The following is a 22,962-nucleotide window of genomic DNA, read 5'->3' as shown; positions in this document are numbered from 1 at the left end:
AGACACCCTTTCAGCTCAGTGGGAAGAGGGACTAATTCAAATGGACAGAGTCAAACAGAGCCAAGTCACAGATTGGAGATGGCATAAGTGCCCCATTCTTATAGACCATCAGAGAGTTCGAGGGTCGTTCCAGATACCAGCACTGTGCCCAGTTAGAAGGTGATTTTGCTCTCCAACTTTCGTTGAGCTTCACTGTAACAGTGTGATGTCGGATCACACCTTGTCAACTCAAGTGATCTCAAATGTTGTCCTTCACCCACTGATGGATTTTTAAATCTTTTTACAGATTAATATCGCCAAGGAATTTGTCTATGGGAATTGAAAATCAACACACCAGTTGTGCTGTCTCTGACTAGATATTTAAGGAGCAAGAGATTCAATCAGCCATCCTTCCTGCTCAGACAGTGGGGAGGGATTCACTCGGTCATCTGACCAACTGGCACATCCGTCATTTTACACAGGGGAGAGGCCGTTCATCTGCTCAGACTGTGGGAAGGGATTCAGTCGGTCATCCCACCTGTGGGCACACCAGTCAGTTCGCGCTGGGCAGAGGCTGGTCATCTGCTGAATTTGTGGGGAAGCATTCACTCGGTCATCTGATCTAATGGCTCACCAGCGAGTTCTCACTGAGGAGCGGCCGTTCACCTGCTCGGACTGTGGGAAGGGATTCACTCGGACATTTCACCTACTGAGACACCAGTCAGTTCACAATCAGGAGAGGCAATTCACCTGCTCAGACTGTGGGAAGAGATTCACTCAGTCATCTCACCTCCTGGTACACCAACGTGTTCACACAGGAGAGAGGCCATTCACCTGCTCAGACTGTGAGAAGGGATTCACTCGATCATCTCACCTACTGGTTCACCAACGTGTTCACACTAGAGAGAGGCCATTCACCTGCCCAGACTGTGGGAAGGGATTCAGTCAGTTATCTGTACTGAAGGTACATCAGCGAGTTCACACTGGAGAGAGGCCATTCAACTGCTCAGACTGTGGGAAGGGATTTACTCAATCATTTCACCTACTGAGACACCAGTCAGTTCACACTGGGAAGAAGCCATTCACCTGCTCGGATTGTGGGAAGAGATTTACTCAGTTATACAACCTACAGAGTCACCAGCGAGTTCACACTGGGGAGAAGCCATTCACCTGCTCAGACTGTGGGAAAAGATTCACTTCGTCATCTCAACTGAAGGTACATCAGCGAGTTCATACTGGGGAGAGGCCGTTCACCTGCTCAGACTGTGGGAAGGGATTCACTCGGTCATCTGAACTGAAGGTACATTGGCGAGTTCACACTGGGGTGTGGCTGTTCACCTGCTCAGAATGTGAGAAGGGATTCACTCAGTCATCCAACCTACAGAGTCACCAACACGTTCACACTGGGGAGAGGCCATTCACCTGCTCAGACTGTGGCAAGGGATTCAGTAGTTCATCCACCCTACAGAGACATCTGCGAGTTCAAACTGGGGAGAAGCCATTCACCTGCTCGAAGTGTGGGAAGGGATTCACACAATTATCTGATCTACAAAATCACCAGCGAGTTCACACTGGGGAGAGGCCGTTCACCTGCTCAGAATGTGGCAAAGGATTCACTCAGTCATCTAATCTACTGAGACACCAGCGAGTTCACAATGGGTAGAGGCCATTCACCTGCTCAGTCTTTGGGAAGAGATTCTCTCGGCCACCTCCACCAAATGTGCATCATTGTCAAGTCAAACTTGAGTTTCAGGAAGGTATTAAGGAAGAGCAAGACTGCACTGGCAGAGAGGACGGAACCTACTGCCTGAGGGCGGTTTCTGCCCAGAACATTTGTGCGGACCCTGCAGCGTCACAGTGGCAGTCCGAGAGCAGCATAACATCGGCAGCCAGGAGTAGCGTCACAACCCGCGGTAAGATGCCGAACTTTAAATAATTGTTGAGACTGTTTCACGGAAAGGAGCACTGCTGTCACTGCGTTTGGGTTAACTCCGCCATCGGGTCATCGCACGCAGGCACTTCTTGAAAACGGTGCGAGGCTTAAGAAGAGCTTGCGAACCTTCGAGAGAGTTCACCCAGTTTGGAACCATAACGGTCCAGTAGAGAAACAGAGGTGCAGGTCCAAAATCGTCTCCGAAGTCCAACAGGCAGCCAGTTTTTCACCTAATCCTAATGTTACTACCACTGCCTTATGACTATCCTTGACTAGACTAATGACTGACTTACCGCTGATTATTTATGACTACTGACTAATAATTACCAACTGCCACACTTGCGAAAATAAAAATAAAAAAGGAAAAAGAAAGGAAAAGGTCATTGAGTGGAATCCGGTTAAAACCTTCGGGTAGGCGTATTCAGTCCCTTTCAAGTGGGGAAGCTGCACATGGGAGCAAGAACTCCGACTTGACAGTGAAAAACTGGTTGACAGTGAAAATACTGCTTGACAGCACTGTTTGACCAGGAAACAGAAATCTGGGAGCTTTGAACTGGACCAGCAAGAGCAATAACCTGGAGTCCTGAAAAAGGAAGGAAATCAAGTTCAGATAAAACAACATCAAAGCATCACTAAAAAGTTGTACTCTCACCTGTGAACAGCCAGCAGATGGAATCAAACATGGCTGAACAAGCTATTGGGAAATCAGTTGAGCAGCTCAAGCTAGAGAGAATGACATCAAAAAGATTGTTTTCTTGTTTGGCCAGCAGCATTACCAGGACCTATGAAGACATGTCTGAAGAGGAGCTCAGAGTGAGTTTCAATAAGCTCACAATAGAAACCGAGAAAGTCATGGAAGCCAATGACGATGTGGAGGCCGGACTCACTGCAGAACGGGAGGTGGAGCTGAACACAGAGAAAGTAGCTGTGTTAACTGAACAGCAAAAAGCCGACCTGGCAAAGACGGCAAATGAGTGTGAGTTGAAACTGAAGGAAATCAGAAGGTTGATCCGGGAGACTCTTTGGACCAACTTTGGAAATGTTGAGTTGCTCACAGCACTACAAGCAGCAGAGGATGAATGTGAAGACGTCACTGCTGTACAACCTGATGGCCACCAGGAGGCGTATGGCTTCATGCTTAACCACCTGCAAGGACTGGTAAAGACAGCGAAGGAGGTGGGAACGATGGAACCGGCCAGGGGATCGGAAGCACCTTCAGAGTCGCCTAAAGGGGCTCGAACTCCACGTCCCCAAGCTGGTTTCCAAGAAGGCCCACTTCATACAGGCAAGGAGAAAGGAGGATGCTGAAAGACTAACACTGACGGCATTGGGCTTTTCCTCCAATTTTCCCACGCCAGCCATCAGACTGAAACCGACGGCCCTTCCCAAGTTTACTGGCAGCAGACGTGATTTTCACAGGTGGAGAAAGGACTGGGAAGCACTCCAGAGGCAGAGAGAGCTGACCGGTGCAAGAGAGGTGAAAAAGATTCAACTGCTGGACAGTCTTGACGACAAAGTCAGAAGAGACCTTCGCTTCAAAACTTATAAAACTGCAGAAGTCATCTTCTGTGTTCTAGAAAACCGCTATGGAAATGGAGTGTGGAAATCGGAAGTGGGATAGTATTGTTACAGAATGCGAGCTAAAATGCGGGGGTTGTGGCTGCAGAAACTGCCAGCCAGGCGGCAAAGGAATGACTCTTGCTGAAGAGAGGGAACTTGTATACAAATTCATATACAAAAAAAAATCAAAGCAATAGTGATAAGGGAGAAAGAAAGGCATGAATATTGACTTCTCTAACTTCCGTTAATGCCCCTCCTCCCCTTCTTACCCCATCCCTGACATGCTTAGTTGCCCATCACTCCACTTGTTCTCCATCTCCCTCTCGTGCTCCCCTCCACCTTTCTTTCTCCCTAGGCCTCCTGTCCCATGATCCTTTCCCTTCTCCAGCTCTATCACTTTTGCCAATCACCTTTCCAGCTTTCAGCTTCACTCCACCCGCTCCGGTCCTCTCCTATCATTTCGCATTTCCCCCTCCCCCACCTACTTTCAAATCTCTTAGTATCTTTCCTTTCTGTTAGTTCTGACGAGACGTTGAAAGTGCTTCTCCCTATAGATGCTGCCTGGCCTGCTGTGTTCCACCAGCATTGTGTGTGTGTTGTCTGAATTTCCAGCATCTGCAGATTTCCTCGTGTTTGCACAATATACGAAGGATACTTCACATTATGGATCATATATACAAAAAAATAAAATCAAAGCAATAGTGATAAGCGTGGACGCTGAAAAGGCATTTGATTCGGTTAATTATAATTTTCTTTACAGAGTTTTACTTATATTTGGTTTCCATATCAATTATTAAAACTATACAGGCACTATATGACAACCCTACCGCTGGATTAAAATCAATGGATATTTAATCAAATAGTCTTACCCTAGAAAGGGGCACAAGACAGGGTTGTGCATGGTCAGCACTACTCTTCGCGTTATATCTGGAACCATTAGCTCAATACATGAGACAAAGTGGGGAATTACTAGTAAAGGGGCAGAGCATAAATTGGCTTGTTACGTGGATGACATTTTGATCTATCTAGGGCAACCAACATACTCTTTACCTGATTGATGCAATCCTTTGAACAATATGGTCAATTATCAGGATACATTATCAACATAGATAAAACCCAATTACTTTCATATTACTACAGCCCAGCAAGAGAAATTGAAAGTAGATAACCCCGGGCATGGCAAACAGAGTCTTTCAAATATTTGGGCATCATTATGCCAAAAGATTAGGCAACATTATCAGAATGTAATTATCAGCCTTTATATATAAAAAAATAAGGAATAGATAGCAAGATGGAACCTGATTCCTTTCTTTTAGTTTCAGTTCAAGGATTGAGTCTATTAAAATGAATATACGGCCCAGACTGTTATATCTCTTTCAGCCCCTACCAATAGAGATTAATCAAAATCAATTCAATGAATGGAACAAGATGTTATCAAGGTATATTTGGCAAGGTAAAAGGCCTAGAGTTCATCTCAAAACTTTGCAATTAGCAAAGGAAAAGGGTGAATGCGGCCTAACTTCTCTTCGAGGTTATTATTTTGCAGCACAGTTGAGAGCTGTGATATGCTGGAGCAACCCATCGTATGACGCTCAATGGAAAAACATTGAGGAGCGGGTACTTCCCATCCCCATACAAGCAGTTTTGGCTGATAATAACTTGCAAAGGTACATAATACTATTGATAATCCATGGGTGAAATTGACTCTTAATATGGAAAACTATTATAACAGAATATAATCTCGAGGGAGATACTGCAATTCTTCAATGGTATGCATATAACTCAGATTTTTCACCAAATAAATTGGATGCTAGATTTAAGGACTGGACAGCTAAAGGAATAACAGTTCTTTGCAACATAATGAAAGAAGGAATACTGTTCAGCTTTGAAATGCTGAAAGAGAAACATTTAGAAAAACAAGATTTTTATCAGTATTTATAGATGCGACAGTATGTTCATAGGATGCTTAAAATTGTATCCAAGGCAAGCACATGCATGATAGAGCTATTTAGAAAAGCATATAATTCAGATAACGGTAGTAGAATTATTACAAGCATGCATAAGAGTTTGTCAAATCTTAAAACATATTTGACTTCAAACATTAAAACAAAATGGGAGAAGGAAGGAGGGATAATTATATCTGAGGAAGAATGGACAATAATATGGAGGTATCAATGGAAGTGTACCAGTTCTCAGAAATGGAGGGAGTTCGGATGGAAAAACTTAATAAGATATTTCATTACACCCTCCCAGAAATCCCATTATGATAGTAACCTCGCTGTTTGCTGGAGAAACTGTGGAAATTGAAATGCAAATCATTATTATATTTTTTGTGACTGCCCTGTTATCAAAGGCTATTGGAGGGGGATACACAATGCCCTACATGGCATCGTTAGATGTGAAATACCCTTGGGGAGTAAGACCATATATTTTGGATGTATACCTCAAGAATGGTTGAAAAAAGATAAATATTTAATGAATATATTGTTGGCAGCTGGTAAAAAGACTGTTACTAGGAAATGGTTATCACAGGAGAGCCCAACTTTAAATGCATGGATGGAAATTACAATGGACAAGATGGAGAAGATAATCATAATCTGGAACAAATTGATTCATACTGGGAAAAATGGTTTAACTACATAATCCCTCTAGGCCTGCTTTTATTCTCACAAATCAATGAATATGTTGTAAAAAAAAGATCACTCCCTACTTGTACATAGTTTTTTTTTTCCTTTTGCTTGTTTTTTCTTTCACACTTATAGAAGTGTATACCTCAGATAAATTCTATGTGGGGATTTGTGGCATATATGATTATATGATATATATTTACAATGTCTGAAATACATCTTCTGGAAATGTTTGTTTTATGATGAACTTCAATAAAAAAAAACAAGAAAAAACAGTCAGATAAAACTTTTAAGTATATATTTTCATCAAAAATGAACAGGATTCAGCACTCCATGTGTGTATTTGCAATCGTGATAAAAAATACAGACCAGAAAACCTAAATGATAGGCCAACTCAGAACAATCAATCATCACTCCGGAAGAAAACTTTAACCAGTGAAATGAGTATGACACTCCATGCGAGACATCCCAACAATCTGAGTAGACTAGATGGTGACAAGGAAGCCTTGAGCACCTGACTGAGAGTTCAAGAACTCCCCCTAAAAAAAACAAAGGAGTTCCTTGCAGAAATACAGGACAAGTTGTTTGACAAAAGGGGGGAAACATCAAAAATACATGAAATATTAACAAATGAGGAAGTTAGTGCAGAAAATGCCAGAGAAATCAGACACAATCCAACACATTCCAGGATCCTGCAGCAGATTTACTCAATCTGATTACTTACAAAGTTACAAAGAAATGGCAAATATCATTCACTAAAATCTTGCTTTAAAATACAAACTCATGAATGCCCTCCATCACTTCATAAAGGTACAATAAATTCAAGCCCAATACAGTTTTAGTGTCAAAATCTAGCAAATTAGATGATAATCAATACATTATTTCAGATAGGACAATCCATAAGAACCATCCAGATATAATATTACAGGATAAACAAACAGGAACAACTCCCCCAACAGATAAAACCATTCCCAACACACACGTGTTCCTCAACCAGTGGAGCACCGCACCCCAGGTGTTGTTTGTGCCATCAGTCAGACAACCAAATTATTTTCTCTGTCAATCAGCTTCCAAATGTTGCTACTCTGTCATTCATTGCCTCATTCTGCTGCTGATCCCCTTCTCATCATATGTTCTTACGACAACTATCATCCAGACCCCCAAACTCTGCCCTGTGCAGACTCGCCTCTGGTTTCTGACCCTGCTTCATTGAGCATTCAACTAATCGTTTCCCATTCTGCTTTCAGTTTTTAGAGAACAGTGGTGTTCTCTAACAACACTTTAGAAGCAGGGAAAGTGAAATGAGAAATGTGGAAATGTGGAAATGAGATGTGATTAAGGAGTTTAACTCCCAATGTCATTCTTCCTCATCCAAAGATTAGAGGGGTGAAGAACATCTCAGACAGAACTGCAGTCAGCTCGACTTCTTCAGTCAGCAGAAAATTCAAGGGAAACCTTTTCACCCACAGAGTGGTGACTGTTAGGAACCCATCACCACAGGGAGAGTGAGAGGGGGAAAACCGGAGGATTTACAAGGACTGTTGTGGACAGAATCACAGGGTCCAGCTGGCCCGAGTTGACTCTCTACTGTACACTAGGTGTGTTGTAAATTCACCAAGACAGAGTTTAACATAGAACTGATTTATTTGTCTTAGACCCAGAATATTAAACTCCCGTCCCATTAAAGGTGAATGTGCAGCAGTCAAAAACTCCTCCCATGCCCAGTGACCAGGGTGCAGGACTGGGTGTGGTGAGCAGCAGCAATAATTGCAGAGTTCAGCACCGACAGTCAGTCTCGAACTTGCATTCAGCAACGGTGATGGACAAATATCCAGCATGCAGCCTATTGAAACTTTCTCCCCAGTGTGAAACTGGTAGTCTGTCACAAGTATAACAATGTTTAGGTTATGACTAGAGGTGACAGTGCGAGGCTATCCAATGAGAGAAATGTTCTTTCTTGTGAGTTTGGAAGAAAGATTTTGTGCTCTTTTGCTGGGGAGAGATGAGAAGACGTGAATGGAGAGACTGGACCCTTTTTCTTTTTTTTTTGTTTTCTTTACTAACCCTGGGGTCAAAGTAAGAATTATAAAGCTCAATCATTTAATCACATATTGTGTACTGTTTTGTATTTCAGGGTACTGATTTATTACAGGGGACACGGCACACAGCATCCACCAAAACGATATTTCTTTAGTTTGGCCGGGCTGCGGGTCTATCACCCCCCATATTAAGCTGAGGGCCAAAGCGAGAGTTACATGTGGTTAGAATAAAGAACACTGGGGCTGTCTACAAGACGGGTCAGAGCCGTCTCTATTTCCTGAGGAGACTGAGGTCCTTTAGCATCTGCCGGACGAGGCTGATGATGTGGTGGGCAGTGCTATCATGTTTGCTGTTGTGTGCTGGGGCAGCAGGCTGAGGGTAGCAGACACCAACTGAAACAACAAACTCATTCGTAAGGCCAGTGATGTTGTGGAGGTGGAACTGGACTCTCTGATGGTGGTGTCTGAAAAGAGGATGCTGTCCAGGTTGCATGCCATCTTGGACAATGTCTCCCATCCACTCCATAAAGTACTGGTTAGGCATAGGAGTACATTCAGCCAGAGATTCATTCCACACAGATGTAACACCGAGCATCATAGGAAGTCATTCCTGCCTGTGGCCATCAAACTTTACAACTCCTCCCTCAGAGTTTCAGACACCCTGAGCCAATAGGCTGGTCCTGCGCTGGTTTCCACTTACCCCTAGACATTGATAGAGCTTGTTTCTTATTATTGATTATTATTCCTACACTTCTATGTTTATTGTTGCTAACTTGTTTTATATGTGTATTTGTATTATTGATACTGTTTTGCTTATTTTACTAATAAACGCCTTTAGCTAAAATGATAGATTTCCCTTATCTGATCTGGTTGTGTGAGAAACCAGAAAGACAGGCAGCAGAAATGGATGTTGACGAGTTTCTGTTAAGTCCAGACTCTGTGGCTTTAAAGAAGGCTAAAAAGTCTGAGTTTTGGGAAATGGTGGAGTCCTTGGAATTCAAGGAGGTTAAGAAAGGGACGACAATGGCAGAGATACAACGTAAGATGGCTGAACATTATGTCATGATGCAGATATTCAAGGCAGAGTTGTTAGAACACTTTCCCGTAGGGAAAAAGTGGCTGTGATCCAGAAGTGGCCTAGAGATAAGTGGGTGGTGTTGTTACAAAGTGTACTTAAAAGGAAGGCTCAACGTGCATATGCAGCATTGTCTGTGGAGGCTGCAGAGGATTATGAGGAAGCAAAACTGGCTATCCTTCGGGCCTATGAGCTGGTAACTGAAGCCTATAGACAAGAGTTCAGGGACTTAAGGAAGCAGTGGAATCAGACGTTCACAGAGGTTACATACGACAAGTGTGTGTACTTTGACCGTTGGTGCGCTGCAGAAGGGGTTGAGGAGGATTTCTACCGCCTACGAAAGATGATCCTGATTGAAGAATTAAAAGATTGTGTTCCGGATAATGTCCGGAGATACCTGAACGAGAAGAAGAATAAGTCCATATCAGAATCTGCCAAGCTAGCAGATGAATATGCCTTAACCCATCAAATGAAATTTTCCCCAAATAAGTGCTACCACAGGAGTAGTAGGGGTGGTAGAGAAAGCCTAACGGCTAAGTCTGAGACTAAGCCGGGGTCTACCGGAAAAGACAAGGAGGAAAAGCCGTCTGGCAGGTCTCCTAGCGTTGTGTGTTATAACAGTGGGAAATCTGGCCACGTAGCATCTAAGTGCTTTGCTCCAAAGGAGGAGACGGGGAAAGGAAAGGCGACCGCGCCGACGGGCTGTGTTAAGCCGGTTGAAATGCTGTTAAAAGAGGAGCTAAACCGAGTTCAGGAGGGATGTGAGAAATCCCTTTCAACCGGGTTGGTACCTGTGAGAGACAGGTCACCCCCAGTGCCAGTAAGAATCTGGACAGACACTGGGGCTTTTTAGTCCTTAATCCTAAGCAGAGCATTGGAATTCAATAGTGAGGCAGATACTGGTGACGTGAACGTGATAGAAGGGGTTGGAAAAGGAACTGAGGCCGTACCGTTACATAAAGTATTTCTGAGAGTGACCTGGTATCTGGACCAGTCACGACAGGGGTACGGACTGCACTCCCGATACCCCATGTAGATGTCTTACTCGGGAATGAGCTGGCCGGGGCGGGGGTGGGGGGGGGATGTGTTCTCGGCAGTTCAGCTCACGAGTAAGCCTGCCAGGACTGAGCCCCCGCCCATAGTTTCTGAATTTAATCCCGCAGGTGCAGTCACCAGAAGAACGTCGAGGAAAGCTGTTAAGACAACCCCTGATTTAGCCGAGTCCAACCTTGATTTAGCAGAGACGTTTTTACCAGCCCCATACCAGGAGAGGTTGGAGGATGGTAAAACGGAGAATAGTGGGGCTAAGGAAAGTAAGGGAGACAAAGCAGAGTCAGTGTTGTCAAGGAACAGAATCTTGAAATTGGCCCGTAAGATACCCCTGGGTGGACATTTTGGAGTGAGGAAGGAGTTTATGGAGGCACAGAAGCCAAGATGAGGAACAGATGTGGCAGTTAGAAGGTCCAGGGTTGGACACGGATGATGTATCTGGATTGACAGAGCTGGTTGTAGTTGAAGAATTTAAGTGTGTTCTCAATCATGCAAAGGCTTTCTGAGATAATAAGGATGCCGCTACCTTGAGGGAGTCCGCTGGGTTAGCAGACGAGGTTGTTTTAACCTGCAAGGTTGAGTTTACTCCAGATGGGAGTTGCCCAGAGAGTAACTGGGAGGATCAGGGGAACTCGGAATTTGAAACTGGGACTGGTATTGAAAGCCAAGAAGAGGCAGTTGTCCCATTGGCCTGTGTTCAGGTTACTGAACCTTGTGTGGAGACTCAGGAAAGGTCTGAAATGTCTGATTTGGTTAAAAAGGAATGCAATCCTTTTGGGTCAGATGCACTTGGTTCAGTGAAGAAAGGGTTAACCTTGGCAGCAGTAGAAACTGAGGATTCTCAGTCACTTGTGTTAAAAGTCAGTGATGAGATAAAAGCTGGTGAGATGGATGTTATTGAAGATACTGAGGGAAAAAGTGTTACTCGGCTTTTGCATAAAGTAAATGTAAAGTCGGGTTTGGTTCCAGGACTGTTGTGCAAAGGGAAGGGACTGTTAACTAAACAATGGTTTGTTAACAAGATGTTTGTTTAGAAATTTAAGGATAAACAACTTGGTGATGTTGCTCAAGTATGTGATTTGGAGAGGCAGAACTTGAAGTGTTGTTTTGGCCCAGAGAAACCATCTGCCAGTGTCATCAAGGAAACTAATCAAATTAAAGATCCTGAAGATAAAATTAATGAGTGGTGTGGAAGTTCAGAAAATGGGCTTAGTTTAGAAAACATTGGTGATAAGCTTTGTTTTTCTGGACGAAGCTTGTGAAAGTTAAAGATGATATCATAGTAGGTTGACTGAAAGTTAGGTTTAGAAGTAAAATAGAGATTACTATTTGCACAAACTTCTGTAATGTACTACATTATAATCACACATGTATTGGTTCACTCTTTGTGATATACACCTAAGCTAAGAATTAACTCCACTGTAGAAAAAGAATTACTGTCACTTACCCTGGCATTACAGCATTTTGAGGTCTACATTTGTCCAGCATAGAAACCAGTGATAGTTTATACTGATCACAACCCCTTGGTATTTTTGACAAACATGAAGAATAAAAATAGATGGTTATTAAGTTGGAGTCTGTTGTTACAAGAATTTGATATTAAAATACAAAATGTAAAGGGAAATGACAATGTAATTGCTGATTGTTTATCCAGGTGTTAATTTGAAAGTATACCTGTGTTATCCTTGTAGTTAAAGACCACTTCTTTATTAGATTAGACTCTGTAATGTGCCTTACTAGTGAATTTTCAACCCGGTGAAGATTCTTTGAAGGGTGGGGGTGTTATGTGTGCTGAACAGACCTGATGGAAATGGGGTCCAGAGCTGACCCTTCCCCCCCCCCCTTTGAGGACTATGCAGCTAATGAGAGTGAGAGAGAGATGAAGAACAGAGGTAGAGATATCTGCTACAGATAAGAGAGAGACGACTGATTTAGGTATTATGGCTGCTTCACTGATGGACAGGTAAACGAAACCTTTTGCTGCAGGGACACTTCTTTGCTCGTTAACATTCCTGAAGAGTCAGCAGGAGTGGCCTAGTTTGATGGACATAGACATATTGAGTTGATGGATGACTGATACCCCGTCAGTGGGGATAAAAGACCGGTCTGGGGAGACACTCCTCAGACACACCAGTGGACACTGACCGAGTGTTGTGCACCCACAGGAAGGTGGGGGCTTAGAGGACCGAATCAGAAGATCGGTCACAAAGGCTCACAGTGTGACGGCAGGGCTGGTGGGGACTTGTGTGTGTGTCCAGTCATGCCAGGGTGATGAGTCCACCACTGAAGAACAGTCTAGCTGAGAACGGAGGGGTCATAACCGAATGACCACAATGGTACAACGGAATAAGAAGACAACAGAAGGTTTGCCTGCTGCAGCTGCCCAATCTCTTGGTCGCTTTCTCCCCCCCTCTCTCTCTCTCCAATTGCAGCACAGCAACAGCTACCTCAGCATGGACGAACTGAACTGAACTTTATATTCTCTTATGACTATTCATTTACCCCTAGATATTGATAGAGCTTGTTTATTATTGCTAACCTGTTTTATATGTATATTTGCATTATTGATACTCTTTGGTTTATTTTAAACACCTTTAATAAACACCTTTAGTTAAAGAACCACCAGACACCAACGTATCCGTCCATTTCTGCTGGTCTGTTAACCCAGTTACTGGGTACGTAACAGCATACTTTACTTAGTATTATTTAATTATTTATGGTTTCATATTGCTATATTTCCTGTTCTTGGTTGGTGCGACTGTCAGGAAACCCAATTTCCCTCGGTAACAATAAAGTATGTCTGTGTCTGATTACTGAGTTAATTGCTTACCACATTCACAGCAGGTGAACGGACACTCCCCGGTAAGAACTCAATGATGCACACTTGGTCGATTTGGCTGAGAAAATCTTTTCCCGAAGTTTGAGCAGGTGATCAGCCTCTATCCAGTGTGAATTCGCTGATGTACCTTCAGCTTAGATGACCGAGTGAATCCCTTCCCACAGTCTGAGCAGGTGAATGGCCGCTCCCCGGTGTGAATTCGCTGGTGTGCCAGTAGGTCGGATGACCGAGTGAATCCCTTCCCACAGACTGAGCAGGTGAATGGCCGCTCCCCGGTGTGAACTCGTTGGTGTGCCAGTAGGTCGGATGAACGAGTGAATCCCTTCCCACAGTCTGAGCAGGTGAATGGCCTCTCTACAGTGTGAACTCTCTGATGTACCTTCAGTTGAGATGAATCAGTGAATCCCTTCCCACAGTCTGAGCAGGTGAACAGCCACTCACCAGTGTGAACTGACTGGTGTCTCAGTAACTGAGATGACCGGGTGAATCCCTTCCCACAGACTGAGCAAGTGTACAGCCTCTCCCCAGTGTGAACTGACTGGTGTACCTTCAGCTGGGATGAGCAAATGAATCCCTTCCCACAGTCCGAGCAGATGAACGGCCTCTCTCCAGTGTGAACTCTCTGATGTACCTTCATTTGGGATGACCAAGTGAATCTCTTCCCACACTCTGAGCAGGTGAACGGCCTCTCCCCGGTGTGAACTCGTTGATGCACCTTCAGTTGGGATGAGCAAGTGAATCCCTTCCCACAGTCTGAACAGGTGAACGGCCTCTCCCCGGTGTGAATTTGCTGGTGTGCCATTAGGTTAGATGACCGAGTGAATCCCTTCCCACAGTCTGAGCAAGTGTATGGCCTCTCCCCGGTATGAACTCGCTGATGTACCTTCAGTTGGGATGACCGAGTGAATCTCTTCCCACAGTTCGAGCAGGTGAACGGCCGCTCCCCAGTGTGAACTCGTCGGTGTGCCATTAGGGCGGACGACTGAGTGAATCCCTTCCCACAGTCTGAGCAGGTGAATGGCCTTTCGCCAGTGTGAACTAACTGGTGTGTGAGTAGGTCGGATGACTGAGTGAATCCCTTCCCACAGTCTGAGCAAGTGAATGGTCTCTCTCCAGTGTGAACTCTCTGATGTGCCTTCAGTTGGGATGACCGAGTGAATCTCTTCCCACAGTCTGAGCAGGTGAATGGCAGCTCTCTGGTGTGAACTCGCTGGAGAGCCATTAGGTTAGATGACAAAATGAATCTTTCCCCACAAATTCAGCAGATGAAGAGCTTCTGCCCAGTGTGATCTGACTAGTGTGTCCACAGGTGGGAAGACGACTGAATCCTTTCTCACAAACAGAACTGGTGAATGGCCTTGTCCCAGTGCAAACTTGCTGATGTACCTTCAATTGAAATGACCGAGTAAATCCCTCGCCACAGTCTGAGCAGGAAGGATAATCGAGTGAATCCCTTGCTTCACTTCTTAAATATCAAAAGAGACAGCAAAACGTGTGTGTTGTGTTAGACATTCCCGTAGACAAATTCCTTGTCATTTTTAACCTGTGAAAAGATTTACAAAATCCATCAATTGGTGTAGAACAACATTTCAGCTGAGATCACTTGAGTTGTCAAGGTGTGTTCTGACATCACACTGTTACAGTGAAGTTTAACCCAATTTGGAGAGAGAAATCACCTTCTAACTGGGCACAGTGCTGGTATCGGGAATGACCATTAAACTCTCTGACGCTCTTCCTGTCTCTATAAGAATGGGTCATCTCTGCCATCTCCAATCTGTGACCTGCCTCAGTTTGACTCTCTCGATTGGTATTATTCCCTGTTCCCACTGAGCTGCATGGGTTCCTCCCCCACAGTAACAGAAACACTCTCACACAAATAGCCGGCAGTGCATTCCACGCACCCACCACTCTCTGTGTAAAAAAACTTACCCCTGACATCCCCTCGGTATATATTTCCAAGCACCTTAAAACTATGTCCTCTCGTGTTAGTGATTTCAGCCCTGGGAATAAACCTCTGGCTATGCACACGATCAATACCCCTCATCAGCTTATACACCTAAAAATGCTCTAAACATAAAGAATTAAATTATACATTGCTTTGTGTATTTATCAGAAGTATACAACATTATGAGGGTAAAGATAGGTTAAATGGAAGGAGGATTTTCCACTGAGGTTGGGTGCAATGATAACCAGAAGTCATAGGTAAGTGGAGAAGGTGAAAATTTAATGGGAACATTTGGAAAAGCTCTTTACTGAAATGGTTGTGAGAGTGTGGAATGAGATGTCAGCACAAGTGGTGAATATGAGCTCGGTTTCACCATTTAACAGAAGTTTGGATGGGAGTGTGGATGGTAGGGGTATGGAGGGCGATGGTCCTGGTGCAGGTAGTTGCACAGCTTAAATGTTTTTTTCAGCATTGACTAGATGGGCCAAATAGCCTATTTCTGTACTGAACTTCTCCATGTTTCTGTGACAGAGAAGCTGTTGAAGCTTGTTTGGAAGGGAAAAGGTAGGAGCGACAACGGAGCAGCAATGGCTGGAGTTTCTGGGAGCATTTTGGAAGCTGAGTCATCGATGCATCCCAAAGAAGTGGAAGCATTGAAAAGGCAGGAGGACACAACCGTGGCTGAAATGAGAAGCCAAAGACAACATAAAAGCCAAAGAGAGGGGAAAACAAAAGAGCAAACATTATTTGGAAGCTTTTAGAACCTAACAGAAGACAACTAAAAAAAAGTCAGATGAGCGCAGGAAGTGGAATTATGATATTGTAATCATTAATGAGTCTTGGCAGCACCCAACAGTCTGAGGCATTTAGAGGAACAAAATATCCGGGGCCTCAATATTTCCTGAAAATCAAGGTTCCCTGCACTGGTTACGTTTCAACTTTTATGTTTTTAGGCACATACAAACTCTACACTCTCAAAATTTCACTTCTCAATGCCTCCCACTTACCAAGTTCTCCTTTGCCAGGAAACAGACTGTCCCAAGCCACACTTGTCAGATCCTTCCTGATACCATCAAAATTGACTTTTCTCCAATTTAGAATCTCAACCCGTGGTCCAGACCTCTCTTTCTCTATCTTTATTTTGAATTTCATGGCATTATGATCACTAATTTCTGTCACAAGCCCTGATCATTTCCTAACAGCTTATTGCACACTTCTGCGTCAGGAAATTTACATACTGATTAAGGGCACATTTGAGAAACTCTACCCCATCTACCCCTTTTACACTATTCGAGTCCCAATCAATACAGGTAGTCTCTGAGTTACAAATGTCCAACTTACGAGCAACTTGTACTTACGAACCGAGGAAGGAGAACGCAGTCCACCATTTTAAGTCATTGCCTCTAACACTGTGTTGAGTGTTTAACTTTGTATTGGGCTTAAATTTTTCTTACTAACATTTACCCTGACACCACAAACCCCTCCCACCATTCCTGTCAGCTGGTGGCGCAGTCAGCTCAGCACTGGGCTAGAGGACGGAGGTTCTCGAGTTTGTTTTAGTGACAGACTGCTCCCGTGCCGGGTTGATGTCGATCCAGTGACTCCCATACCCTCCATGCAGGGTTGATGTTGAGCTCGCAACTCGACCTTGTAAAAAAAACACTGCCACCTCCAGTTTAAATTCCCACACAGAATATTTTGGAGGATCAAATACCCAAACCGAGCACAGCCCCCACTTGTCCCATTTAACCTGTCTCAGTGTACAGTTTAGGACCTGGGGAATTTAGTGTTGCAGTTCTTTGGACCCAGTGGAGCTTTGGAGCTGGCAGAGGTCGGCACCCACCGCCTGCAGTGTTTCTGTTCCACTGACAGGAAGCAATCGCACTTGAAAATAAAGTGTGAATAAGAAAGCATTTGGAAAGAGGTGAAATGCCATCCGTCACTGGAAAAGCATTAGGCTACAGTCGGTCAACTATTGTAACAATTTTAAATGATAATGGATAAAGTGAGAATAATGGAGGATGTGAAAGTCCCTGCCCTGATGAAAGCTACAATTATTACTAAGCAACACAATAGTTTAATTATTGGAATACATACTTATAAGTGTTTTATATACATAGAAAAGTAAAATATATACTATATACTAAGACAAACGTTTGACTAACTGACACTAAATAATACCGGATGTACTTGTTCTAACATACCTACAAATCTGTCTTAAAGACGGACTCAGGAACGGAACTCATATGTAACCCGGGGACTGCCTGTATATCAAAAGTTAAAATCACTTACTGAATCAACTTTTCTTTCTTGGCATGGTCTGCAATCTCTCTACAAATTTGTTCCTCTAAATCCCTCAGACTATTGGGTGTAAACAAGTTCCAATAATGTCTATAATATCATAATTCCCTTTCCTGAGCTCATCGGGCTTTCCTACGATGCTTCTTGCATTGTGATATACACAGCTCAGCACATTCATCGCACCATGCTCAACCATGACTTCAATGTTTGACTAAATGAGACTCACCAAACTTTCTCCTGACTGAATCAATGGAAACTCTGAGTCAGGAGTGTTCTCTCGTTGATGCTCTCAGTCCTCGCGCTGGTTCACTTGTTGCTGTTCCCGTCTTCAGCCGTGGTTTGCTTCCAGTTGGGGCCTTTCTTCCAATAGACCTCTCACCGCAGGTCGAACTTTAACCAGAGAGATAATAAAGCACATTAACAATAAAAAGGAGAACCAAACATTTCTGCTTAATATTACTAAGAACAAAACTCACTGAAAGTTAAAAGTTGAATGCAGATATAATGATCTCAGCAAACAATCTTTTATTGTCCCTTACACGTCACAAAAAGATATGGGATAAGGAGCAATCATTCAGTCAGGAACAGAAGTAGATGATTCAATCAATCTGGTCTGCCCCACCATTCAACCATGGTTAATTTTTATTCCAACACAATATTCCTGCCTTCTTCCTGTAACCCTGCAGCTACTTAGCCATCTGGAATATATCAATCTCTGTCATAAATATACCTCAACCAACCTCTGCTGCAACAAATTCCACAGATCAGACATCTGTCGGACAAAACGTTTTTCTCAGTTTTAAAGGGAAGCATCTTTATTCTGAGATTATGCTCTCATATCACAGACTCTCTGTCTAATGGAAACATCCTCTCCATGTCCACTGTAACCAGGCTTTTCAGCATTCTGTAGTTTTACTTAAGCATACATCCCTCCACCACTCCCACTGTCTCTCTGAACTCCATTGAGCACAGGTCCAGAACCATCAAATGCTCCTCATACATAAAGCCGATCATTCATGTGAACCTTGTTGGCAACAATTGCACTGAACACATTTCCAGGAAAAACAGACAAATTGGTACCAGGTTAATTGATAGGGAAAGTTGTGCTTTCTTCACTGTTGTACCAGCACAGAACGAGCCATTTCCATTCCCAGGTTAAATCAGGTCCATATTGGAAAATATAAACCAGTCCAGGATTAATGTAATAAAAAGAAGCTGGAATTACCAGAAATGCTCAGCAGGTAAGGAACAGCTGTGGGGAGAGGAACAAACTTTACAATTCAGGTTAATAACGTTTCATCAGAATGTCTTCAAACGTTTTCAGTTTTTAGTGCAGATCTCCAGCAACTTGAGATTCTGCTTGACTTGCACCGAGTGGCCAACAGGTGAGGCAGGGGTGGGGGGGGGGGATTTCTAAACACAGTTTGAACACCAAACTCGCAGGTCTATTTTTCCTGTTGTAAACACAGAACAGCCCATTTACTCATAGCCACTCCTCAGATTAGCAGTCAATGCTTCCAAAGGAACTCCAGAAACAAATATCTGAACCTACAACAGAAGTACTCGCTCAACATCTCATTTGGCCCAAGCAGCTCGATTCCTGGCTCCATTTTACCTGGATCAAAAACTGTAATATCCCAGGACCCAACCTCACAGATCTCACACTGGGTAGTGCAGTCCGGGATTTCCCCACAACCAATGTGCAGCTGCTCAAAATTTCTGCTTCATTGCAGAAGGAGGACCATCCAGCCCCTTCTGTAGAAGCACTAACTGAAGTCAAAGCCATCACAGGTCTAGGGTCCAAGCACCAACTCTCCCAGTACTCTTTGCTGACTGTAATACGATGAAGTGTGTCAGCCAGTCACAGTTCAAAAACTAGACCCTCCACACCAATGCACAACAGAAATGGGACCTGATGACCCTCTGGCATTCCAGCTAACAAAAAGTGATTTTGGAAATAACTCAGTGAGGTCAAAGGTGTAAAAGAATAGTTCACAATGAAGACTATGGTTAGAAGGATTGCTGATATATATCACTGAAAAGGTGTGATACAGGGCGGACCAAGGCTGACCCAGATAGTTGATCCATATCACTGAAGCTGGGGTCAGAGAGACTGGACAGAGGTTGAACAAGATGGGCAGGGAATGAGCAGATGTAACCAGATGGGAGAAGAGATCAAGGACAATCACTGATGGTTCTCCAGCAATATGCAGATACTGAATTAATGGTACATACTACTGTATAAAGGATTCCAAAATGACAAAGTTAGAACAAGCAGTAAAAACATTGCCAGATATACTTTGATCCTCACCGTAGTTTTATCAACAAGCTTTCCATCCGGACACTTCCTGCTTTTTATGGTAACTACTCTGCCTCTGACTGTGAGGATCTGCAGAGACTTTTGGATCCAGATCAGCACATCACAGAAACCACTCTTCCCCTAGACTTCCCAGTCCCTCGGTAAAGCAGGCAGTGAAATCAAAGATCCACACAACCTGGGACATTCTCCTTTCTCACCCACCCCAGTCCGGGAGAAGACAATAGCCACAAAGCTCACGGACAAATGTGAGGAGCCTCAGCAAGCTTGGCGACTTGGGGAAAGTTAACGGGACTCAGTGGCCAACATCAGATTTCCCCAACACAACATGTGATCTTGCATCACAAACTGGAGGGCGGGAGAGTTCTGCAAGAAAAAGCCGTATGTGACCTGTCTGTGGGTCACCCATTTCAACTCTGCAGAAATAGACAGCCTGTGCTCCTGGTTTGGATCGTTCAATGCAGATTAAGTGAAGGGGACACATTTTTGACCAGCCCAGATAATCGTTAAATAAATGAGTAATTGGCTCTCAGTTCGAGGCTCACGGCCCACATTGGATCTCCCCACTCGGGATCGGTCGCAGTACTCACCGATGGGACAGCAATATCTTTGGCCCACAGACTGTGATCTGACCTCTGGCTCCCCGACCCAGGAGGCGAGGACACCTTCCCCGATCCCACAGACATTCCTCTTCAGTACGGAGCAGAAAGGAAAACACCGCCCACCCGGAGTCTGTGAGCATGAGCGAAGGGATTGTTACATCTGTGGTTAAATGGGAGGGGCAAACGGGATCACGTGGCTGGTGGGATCTCCTACCCCAGGCAGAGAGTCCAGCTGCCAACCACTTCTGTGGAAAGAGCCAAACTTGCCACTTACATCTCCTCTCACCTTAACTGTATTAGACATTTCAACCCCCAGGAAAAATATATCATCTGTCCACTCAGATTCAGTTTTATTATCACTGGCGTGCATCATGAAATTTGTTAACTTTGCAGCAGCAGTTCAATGCAATACGCAATATAGAAGAAAAATAATCCTAAAAATAAATAACTAAATCAATTACAGTATCCATATATCTGGGAACATTGCTCGTCGTGATTTTTATAAAATGACCTGGATGAGGAAGTGAAGGGATATGTTAGTAAATTTGCTGATGACACAAAGCTTGGGGGTGTTGTGGATAGTTGGAAAGTGTTAGCACTTACAGCGGGCACCGAAAGCATGCAAAACCAGGCTGAGGGGTCGCAATTGGAGTTCAACCTGGATAAGTTTGAAGTTGTTCATTTTGTTTGGTCAAATGTGATGGCAGAATATAGCATTAATGGTAAGGCTCATGGCAGTGTGGAGGATCCGCGGGATCTTGGGGTCCGAGTCCATAGGACACTCAAAGCTGCGACGCAGGTTGACTCTCTGTTTAAGGCGATGTATATTGCATTCACCTTTATTAATCGTGGGAATGCGTTTAGAAGCAAGAGGTAATGTTGCAGCCATACAGGACCCTGGTCACACACAACTGTGCTCAATTCTGGTCACCTTACTACAGGAAGAATGTGGAAACCTTAGAAAGAGTGCAAAGGAGGTTTACAAGGATGTTGCCTGGATTGGGGAGCATGCCTTATGAGAGTAGGTGGAGTGAACTCGACCATTTCTTCTTGGAGTGATGGAGGATAAGAGGTAACCTGATAGAGATGTATAAGATTATAAGAGGCATAGGTCGTGTTCAAGGGTTCAATGTCCATTTAGCAATCGGATTGTAGAGGGGAAGAAACTGTTTCTGAATCACTGAGTGTGTGCCTTCAGGCTTCTGTACCTCGCTATCTGATGGTAAAATTGAGAAAAGGGCAGCCCTGGATGCTAGAATTCCTTAACAATGGACGCTGCCTTCTGAGACACTGCTTCTAATCCTCTGGTAATCGTATAAACATCTATCCAGAGAAAACAACATGAGATTGTCCAACCTCCCGTTACAGCTCATGCCCTCTAATCCGGACACTATCCTGGTATACCTCTTCTGCGCTCTCTCCAAAGCCCCGACATCCTTCCGAGAATGGGGGCGACCAGAACTGTATGAAACACTCCAGATGTGCTCTAACTAGTTTTATAAAGCTGCAACGCAACTTCCCGACTTTTGAACTCAGTGCTTCAACTAATAAAGACAACCATGCCATTTGCCTTCTTAACCATCCGATCAATCTGTGCAGTCTCTTTCAGGGAGCGATGCACTTGGAGTCTAAGATCCCACTGATCATCGACACTGTTCAGGGTTTTGCATTTAACAGTGTACTGTCTCATACATTCGACCTACCGAGCTGCCAAGATGATCATCACTAATCAAATCTCACTGAGATTTCTCAGGTCCTGTTGAATTTATTGCCAAGTGCACAAGTACGGGAAGGTACAGGTACAAAGAAACACTGACTTGCGGCAGCATCACAGGGAAGTACATTCAGATAACACACGGAACATAAATTGTACAATTCTCTGTCAGTAACAATATGGAAACATGTTTTACTTCATCCTGTTAACAGGACCAGAACAACAGGGGCTGAGGGGCGGCTCATCTCAGACGGTTCGGTGTGAAGGTCTCACAACCCGGACTGACCCCGGCAGATTCTGTGAAGGAAGCGAGGCGAGGCCGCCAGTTCGGGAAAGTTCATCCCCTCCCCCATCAGGTTGCACCGATCACCTTGTGTTTCTCTCTCCCTTCCCCACCCCCACCTTTTATTCTCCAGTCCTGCCGAAGGGTTTCGGCCGGTTATGTCGACTGTATTCTTCCCCTAGATGCTGCCCGGCCTGCTGAGTTCCTCCAGCATTTTGTGCGCTTTGCTCCCGTTCCCAACATCTGCAGGCTTTATCTTGCTTGAGTTCTGGAAAGTTAACTCACTACCCACCGTCAGACCTCCCCGCTCGGAACCGGCTTCTATACTCACCGAAGGAAAATTGTTGGTGTTGCCCCACAGAGAATAATCCGCCTCCGGCTCCCCGTCCAAAGGGGCGAGAACCCCCTCCCGATCCCGAACACACCGCCAACCAACTTTCACAAAGAACGAAAAAACAACACTGCCTTTCCCGGGACTGTGAGCATGCGCATTGTGCTCATTGCGTCACGGGCGTTGGGCGGAGCATCGGAATCAAACCCGCAGATGCTACCGATCTGCGGTGAAACAGGATCACGTGACTCGGTGACTGTTTCTTCCCCCTTCACATATTGCCCTACCCACCGCCGCATTTCCCAAAATATTTCATTATTTCCCTATATTATTTCCATTAGACAAGTATTTAGTTTTTCCCTCCATA

The 22,962-nt window shown here is 44.3% G+C and overlaps 2 protein-coding genes across 6 annotated transcripts in view; one reads left to right on the top strand and one right to left on the bottom strand.

Annotated features, from left to right (window-relative positions):
• The window catches only part of LOC132388654 (zinc finger protein 239-like), a 12,771-nt gene extending 6,521 nt beyond the window's left edge, over positions 1-6,250 (top strand). Inside the window, exon 2 of the mRNA XM_059961024.1 lies at positions 287-6,250. Coding sequence (XP_059817007.1) covers positions 605-1,642 — 1,038 coding nt within the window. The 5' untranslated portion in view covers positions 287-604 and the 3' untranslated portion in view covers positions 1,643-6,250. The remainder of the gene's footprint in view (positions 1-286) is intronic.
• The window catches only part of LOC132388653 (zinc finger protein 239-like), a 26,725-nt gene extending 3,763 nt beyond the window's left edge, over positions 1-22,962 (bottom strand). For 3 of the 5 annotated variants that reach the window (XR_009510302.1, XR_009510303.1, XR_009510304.1), the window contains exons 1-3: positions 22,596-22,962; positions 17,575-17,738; positions 13,094-14,645 (exon numbers count right to left, since the gene is read on the bottom strand). Coding sequence is in view for 1 of the 5 variants with exons in the window: in XM_059961023.1 (XP_059817006.1) it covers positions 13,203-14,324 (1,122 nt within the window). In the remaining 4 variants the exon portion in view is untranslated. Of the gene's footprint in view, positions 1-6,787; positions 14,646-17,574; positions 17,739-22,595 lie in introns of those variants that run through there. The other 2 variants (XR_009510305.1, XM_059961023.1) reach the window with 2 other exon arrangements.

The sequence above is a fragment of the Hypanus sabinus genome, unplaced genomic scaffold (genome assembly GCF_030144855.1).
Source record: "Hypanus sabinus isolate sHypSab1 unplaced genomic scaffold, sHypSab1.hap1 scaffold_371, whole genome shotgun sequence".
NCBI lineage: Eukaryota > Metazoa > Chordata > Chondrichthyes > Myliobatiformes > Dasyatidae > Hypanus > Hypanus sabinus.
The sequence above is the reverse complement of the archived record's forward strand: the minus strand, read 5'-3'. Positions and strand labels throughout refer to the sequence as shown.